At 56.1% G+C, this 7468-nt stretch overlaps 1 protein-coding gene across 1 annotated transcript in view; it reads left to right on the top strand.

The window, feature by feature from the left end:
- Positions 1 to 6919, top strand: part of LOC113217503 (uncharacterized) — a 26019-nt gene extending 19100 nt beyond the window's left edge. Inside the window, exon 2 of the mRNA XM_026437426.2 lies at positions 496 to 6919. Within this exon, the coding sequence (XP_026293211.1) occupies positions 570 to 4361 (3792 nt within the window). The 5' untranslated portion in view covers positions 496 to 569 and the 3' untranslated portion in view covers positions 4362 to 6919. The remainder of the gene's footprint in view (positions 1 to 495) is intronic.
- The last annotated feature ends 549 nt before the right edge of the window (positions 6920 to 7468 follow it).

Raw genomic sequence — 7468 nt, 5'->3', positions numbered from 1 at the left:
CCTCGGCTGGGGGCGGCCCCTGCTCGGCGGCGGCGGGCGGCGGTGGCGTCTCCGTGCTGCCGCCCCTTGCTCCCCTCCCCTCCACTGCCCCCGCCTTTAAATTTGACCGGCTCGTCGGACGGGCTGGTCGATCCCGCGCCTCACATACGCTATGGCACCTACGGCCCCACGGCTGGCCCCGTGTGGCGCCGCGAGCGAGCCCGCCGCCCCCGCCGCCTCCGCAGCCCCCTTCGCTGCCGCCGCCGCCGCCGCCCCCCGGCTGCCCACCAAGACGCTGTGCGCTGTACAAGGCGCCCGCCCCCACTCTCTTCTCCCGCGCTCCTCCGCCTTTCGTTCCTTTCCTTTCGCGGGCGGTCGGCAACCCTCGCCGCGCGTGGCCCGCGCTGTATTCTCATTTTAAAGTACATTTCTCGTCGTGCCATGAAAAGTTTGGTCTTCTTCTTCTCTGGCCGTAAATAAGATGTGTGTTTGACGCCGCTCTGTTGTCTGTTGCAGGTTCGCCAGCGGGCCGAGCCACGGGCCCACATCGAGGGCCGCGGCGACCACGGAGCGTAGCCACGCCACCCAGCATGGCCATGGATTCGCGGGAGTTGGACTCCCCCCTCGCCGACCTGGACGGCCTGCCATGCGACGTACGCGACCTGCACGATGACCTCCACATCCAGGCGGTGGTCGGCTCGGACCGCGACTCGCCGGGCTCCCTCAAGCGCGCGGGCTGCGACCTGGGCGCCGACGGCGACCTGGGCACGGCCAAGAAGCGCCGCAAGCAGTCCAAGCCAGTGCGCATCGACGCGGGCGAGGGCGCGGCCGCGCTCGGCGACGCCCTGGCCGAGGTGCTGGGCGACGTCGTCGACAACGGCGGCGACGCCCGCGTCTCGCCCAGCCTCGACCTGGAGGTGCAGGTGCACTGCCAGACCGAGGGCGAGGCCCGGGACGAGATCCCGCTCAACCTGTGCAGCCTGCCCAAGACCGAGCCTTCCTCGCCAACCGGTCTGGATGACTTTGGCACCTTCCCGACGCACCCCGGGCTCAAGTCGGTGTCGCCTGGCGGCGGCCTCGACGTGGACCTGGCTGTGCAGCACCAGCAGTCGGAGAGGATGGCCATGAACAACTTCTGGGGCATGTCGCCACCTTTTCTCTACCCCATGATGGCGCCCCAGTCCGAGCAGGGCCTCTCTCAAGGGATGCCCCAGGGCCTCCAACAAGGCCTTCCTCAAGGCCTACAACAAGGCCTACAACAGGGCCTACAACAGGGCCTACCTCCGGGCCTACCCCAGGGCCTTCAACAAGGTCTACCTCCGGGCCTGTCGCAGGGCCTATCGCAGGGCTTGCCGCAGGGCCTGACGCAGTCAAACAACCATCAATCTCGGTGTTCTCCTGATAACCGGACTGGCTCGTGTACAATTTTCAATCCTGATGCCTACTGTGAGCTGTGCAACAAGGAGTTCTGCAACAAGTACTTCCTCAAGACCCACAAGGCCAACAAGCACGGCATCTTCACTAACAGCCCGAGCCAGGTGCCCACCCAACAGCAGCAGCTGCAACAGCTGCAGCAGCAGCCGCAGCAACCGCCGCAGCCGCCGCAGCCGTCGCCGCAGCAGCAGCAATCCTCCCCTAGTAGTAATGACACATACCAACACGGGCTTTTGCCCCCTAGAACGTTATCTCCTAATAGCGATAGTCATGTGAAACTTAGTTCCTCGCCCTTAAGGCTGCAAAAGGACTTAATAAGCGCGAAGCACGGTAAGACCCTGTTTCAGAGAAAGATTAAAGTGAAGTCGTTCGGTTCGAACGGCGAGGATGTGTCTCTTCCGCCAGTAGTGAAGGTAGAGGACGAGTATTACGATACGGACATGGATAGGTTACTAAGTAGAATGTCGCCGCTGCAGTCGGCCGACGGCCTGCGGGACGACACGCCTGCCATCCTCAAGGCGGCCGTGCAGGAGGACGTGGGCGAGGGTGGCAGCGCGGGGGACTCGAACGAGTCGACGGGCATCCTGAGGAAGGAGGCGGTGCCGCCGCAGGAGATCCTGGACAAGCCCGTGTTCACGCCCGAGAAGATGAGGAGCCTGGGCGTCATCAACCCCGAGGCCTTCTGCGAGATCTGCTGCAAAGAGTACTGCAACAAGTACTTTTTGCGGACGCACAAGTGGAAGCGACACGGCATCGCGCCGCCCGAGGGCGAGCAGGACAAGCAGGAGACGCAGCGGCCGCCGGCGCCGTCCTGGCTGCAGCAGCTGCAGCAGCACGCGGCCCCGCTCAACCTCATCATGGAGGAGGCCACGAACCAGGGCGACGCCATCTGCAAGTTCTGCGGCCAGTGGTTCCCCTCGGAGCAGGTGCTGCAGGTCCACGTGGCCTTCGTGCACATGACGAAGAAGCAGGACAAGGAGGGCGGCGACCCGGCCGACATGCGGAAGGAGCCGCTCGAGGACAAGCGCGGCGGCGAGCGTAGCAAGCAGATGGCGCCCGAGCAGATCGAGTCCATCATGGACGACATGAAGAAGGTGCAGACGATGCTTTTCCAGCTCAACACCCTCAACAACCAGCTGCCCGGCGTGGCCGGCGAACAACAGGGCAAGCGGAGCCCGGGCGCAGCGGACGAGGCGCGGTCCGGCGAGAGCCCCGTCAACGGCGGCCTGCCGTGTGCCATCTGCAAGAAGACCCTCCCCGACAAGGCGGCGCTGCAGCAGCACGTCCAGGAGCAGCACTGGAGCGCGCCCATCAAGGTCGAGAGGGATGTGGACGTCACCCCCGTCCCTCCCGGGCGCGAGGCCGGCGCCGAGCAGCCGCAACAACAACAACAGCAGCTGCAGCAGCAGCCACAGCCACCGCCACCACCGCCGCCCCAGCCAGCCGAGCCCAAGCCGACGGCGCCTACCAGCAGCTACTGCGAGATCTGCAACAAGGAGCTGTGCAATAAGTACTTCATGAAGACGCACATGCAGCGCATGCACGGCATCGAGATCGAGAACGGCTCGCAGATCGGCGGCGTGGTGTGCGACATCTGCAACAAGGAGCTGTGCAGCAAGTACTTCCTGCGCGTGCACAAGCAGAACACGCACGGCATCGTGGACGAGACCAACGGCCCCCCGACGCAGGTGCGCGGCGATGGCGGCGCCGGCGGCCTGTTCAGCGGCAGCCACTTCCTGGACGCGGGCAACCAGGCCCTCAAGCCCACGGACCTGTCTGAGATGAGCCACCGCTACTTCACGCACTTCAACGAGGTGTGCAGCATCTGCAACCGCCGCTTCCGCAGTGTCAAGTGGCTCAAGGCGCACCTGATGAACGACCACGGCCGCTCCGAGTACGAGGCGGCCGCCGAGGCCAACGACCGGCTGCCCAAGCTGCAGCCCGGCCTGCACCCCAACGACCTGGGCGTGCAGCTGGGGCTGGGCCCCGGGCTGCTGCAGGGCCCGGGCGCCGCGGGGCCGAGGGAGCGCGGGCGCGGCGAGGGCAAGGCGAGGCACGGCCGTGCGCAGGACGGCGGCGCGCACGCGGCCAAGAACGGCAACCACTTCATGTCGAACCTGATGCAGGTGGCGGGCACGAGCAGCAAGGAGTACCGCTGCTCGTACTGCCCCTTCTCCACGCCCGTGCTCGCCTTCCTGTACGTGCACGAGAAGACGCACACGGGGCTGGCCTACATGCCCGAGCAGAAGCGCGAGCTGCAGTGCCCCATCTGCTACAAGACGTGCACCAAGCCCGAGCAGTTCCAGCGCCACCTGCTCTCGCACCAGTTCGCCGGGCTGCCCGGGCCCGGCGGGCTGCCCGGCGCGCTGTGGGACCCGAGGAACTCGGTGTACGCCGGCCACCACAAGGAGCCCAAGCGGGAGAAGCAGCTGCCGCCGCCTCAGCAGCCCGCCGCGCCCCGCGGAACCCCGGAGCGTGACGAGGACGGCGCCGACGTCGACGAGCGGGTGCGCTTCGCGGAGCCCGCGAGGCACCGGGAGGCGCCGGCGGAGGCCAAGAGGAGCGGCAAGTGTCCCAAGTGCGGCGGCGACCTGGCGCCAGGCGAGCGCTGCGCGGCGTGCGGGGGCGGGGGCAAGGAGCTGAGCTCGCTCCAGTCCCTCCTCAAAGAGACTGTCACGAGCGACGTGAAGAAGAGGCTGGAGGACGCGGCCAAATTGAATGACATCCCCGCCACGTACGCCGTCCCCAAGACGCAGGACTCGGACGCAGACCCCTTCATCATGCAGCCTTTCATTATCGAGGAGCCGCGGGGCGAGGAGGGCAGCCTCGGCGTCGTGGGCGGGGCGCCCCCGGTCGACAAGAAGTTCGTCCCGTCCCTTGTGTTCCTGCCCGTCAAGGAGAGACTGTCGCGGCCCCTGACTGCCTCTTTCACCCTCACCCCTGCATAGGCCTGGGGGTTGATTACTGTTGATCAGCTGTAGACTTATGTATTTTGTTTGTTTTTTTATTTAGTTTACTTACAAAGGTGCCCCGGAATGTGGGCATTCCCTTATGGATATTTTTTGTTTGTTTCGTGTTCTAGTCAAAGCTACCTAGTCAGTACGAGACTGGAATCTTAGTAAAAGGATTGATCTCGAGTTTCGAAAACGAAACTTAGAGGGTTGGGCGTATGCTGCCTTGAAACTGAACGTTCCTATTTGCCTTTATTGACTGTGCTCGTCTGAAGATAGAGCAGCCAAAGGTTATGTTCCTATGCGTAATATTATTCACGTGTACCAATTATTATTTTTGTAGCTTAAGTTATAAAATTTAGTGTTTTTCCTGTTCACTGTTGCTCTTTGTGCGTGAACGATGCCAGATTCACTATATTAGATATTGTTTGCCATCAGCTTAGCTGGGGTAATTTAAACTATTTGGAAAGTATTGTTTTTACGCGGGCCTATCCGTGAAATGTGATGTTTACAAAGTTCCTATGGGCTCTCTCAGCAAGAGAGTCCACCAGTTGCAAACGTACCGTTCATGCTCAAGACATTCGTTGATTTGTTGGGCACAAAATAAATGTATATTATGTAAGAGATGGTTTAAGTAATTTAAACAAATTTCAAGTCTACTCAGGGTTTACTAAATGAAAGTCAGTAGGCTTTTGCATGCAAAGTTAGGTAACTAATCAGATCTTTCTCACACATGAGACACATTTCCTGACGTGATTTTTTATGTGTTTGTTGCTGTTAGTTTTTGGATGCCCGATCTTGGGTTATTTGCCATTGTTCTGTAATTCTTCCGAATTACTTCAGTCAATCAAAAGAAAGGTACCACTAGATGTAATTTATTGTTGTTCAGAGTTGTTCCTGGGAAGGTGAGAGGCTTAAGCAGGGATACCGAAAGTAATGTAAGCACGTATATTGTATACAATATTTCATTTCCTATGATAAAGTTAATTGTGGACGTCGAGGAGCATAATGTTACTTATATTTCATATTTCAATGGGTATTATTATATATTCAAATAGCATCTTTTTATATGTAAGACGTGTATGGTTTTAGCATGGACGTGTGATTGTTTGCCTTGTAGATTAGGTTTATATATTATGAGGTACGGCTGTTAGCCGTGAAGTTCCTAATGTTGTTCAAATTATTTGCAATGTATGTTACGGCCCGGGTACGGTATTTTTATTTGTCTGTCTTTAGGTTCCGTAGTTAAATTTAGCTTAATAATTTAGTTTGTTCAATTTGTTCCACTTCTCAAAATTCGAACGCTTCTTCAAGTAAGTATCCGTTTAGTAGAGTAACTGGTTTCCAAAATATGTGTTGCGTCATGGTTGCATTTGTGCCCCCTATTTTTTTCTAACCACTCCTAGATAGTTAGTTTGCCACCAGGTGGCTGCGTCTGATACGGGTATAACGTCCGCTGTGCCGCCGGGGCGCGCTGGCGGGCTCTGAGGCCGGCGGCGCAAGACGTTTGGGACCCCCTCGAGTTTGCTTTTTGGTGGGCACGGTGAGATTACATCTGCTGACGTCACAGCCGTGACCACCCAAGAGCGGCACCCGGGCCCCAGAGCATGGAGTGGTTGGATCGTGTTCCTTATAGAACGTATCTGGTCATTGTTTCTAGTCTTATTATTCCGCACTCGTGCATAACAATTTACTTATTGTTGGGTTTGTGTGCACAACCCGGGCCACTCGTGTTACTACTGAGGATGAGATTTGGTTCCACGTCAAACCGTTTGATTGCGACAATCTAGTCATGTTAATCAGTCATTTTTCGTCTGGTGCAGAACACAAGCTTCTACAATTTAAAGTCAAAAAATATTCTAGTCTATGAAAGCATTTGACCTCTTGTGAGTCTCTAGTCGATGTAATGCACCGAAAAGTCAATTTAAATAATATGCTGGTCTTTAAGTGCTAGCCTCCTAGTTCTGGGTTTGACTTGGAACCGAATATGATCTTTGCACTGTCCAGAGTTACATTTAATTGGATGCCTGTTTTCGGCACATACGATAGGTTTGTGTGACCGATGATAAACGAATGGACTTTATTATGTTATTCTGATCCAGCTAATATTGTGGTATTTACAATTACGTACCTTCTTCCAAAGCAGCTGCAACTTGCATCCTCATTGCTTTGAATCTTGCGAACATATTTTTGTATAAAACCATTGCTACCTTTCAGTCAAATCGCACGTTTTGCTAAAGAGAATTTAGATAAATAAAAATAGACTGTGCTTAGGAGCTATTGTTATCGGGGATGCAAGGTTTGGATCTTTGTACTGAAGCAAAAGTTCCGCTTTGCTGCGTTAGATCAATAACGAAAGATATATCAAATCTATTATTGTTCCTTGATGAAATTTTAAATCTTATTTGGCTCACTACCCCATCGATTGTTTTTTCTGTAATTTTATGCGGAAAGATTAAGAATTTATAGCAGATCAAATATCCCATTCCGAGCCAACGTACACTGACTTGTAATGACAACTAAACGAAGACAAAAATTAAAGTTCCTAAATCAAAGATCTTTTGGTTTGTCCTCTATGATTTACCCCGTCTGAGCGCTCGGTTCACAAGTTCACATAACTTCAAGACATCTCCCGAACATAGACCTCCGTTTCACACACTCACACACAGGCACAACCCACATGGATAGTCACCCACACACATACACAGACCGCAATATAAGAAAATTCTGAAGGGGGAAAAATACTGAGAATGGTTTTCATCGAGGAGTCTGAGGCAGAAGTCTAAACTTGGGAAAGGAACGGCGGTGGGTTCGGAGCGAGGCATAGAAATCCTTATAGCGTGTTGTGAGGCGGTGGGGCGGGGGCCGCGGGGGCCCTCTCGGCCCACCCCCAGCCTAACTCTCCTCGCCCCCATACTCCGGCCACCCCCGCCCGTCCCCTCTCCTCATGTGAGTCGGGGCCGTTCCTTCCTTCGAAATATTGATAGTAAGAATAAACCAACAAATCCAACGCCTGGTGCCGCAATGCCATTTCTCTCTCTCTCCTCCTTTCCACCTCAATCATTCTCTTTCTCCTTCTCCGTCCGCCTCCTTCTCTGCGCCTC

This window comes from Frankliniella occidentalis, unplaced genomic scaffold, assembly GCF_000697945.3.
Source record: "Frankliniella occidentalis isolate FOCC.00 unplaced genomic scaffold, Focc_3.1 Scaffold42, whole genome shotgun sequence".
Classification (NCBI taxonomy): domain Eukaryota; kingdom Metazoa; phylum Arthropoda; class Insecta; order Thysanoptera; family Thripidae; genus Frankliniella; species Frankliniella occidentalis.
The sequence above is the reverse complement of the archived record's forward strand: the minus strand, read 5'-3'. Positions and strand labels throughout refer to the sequence as shown.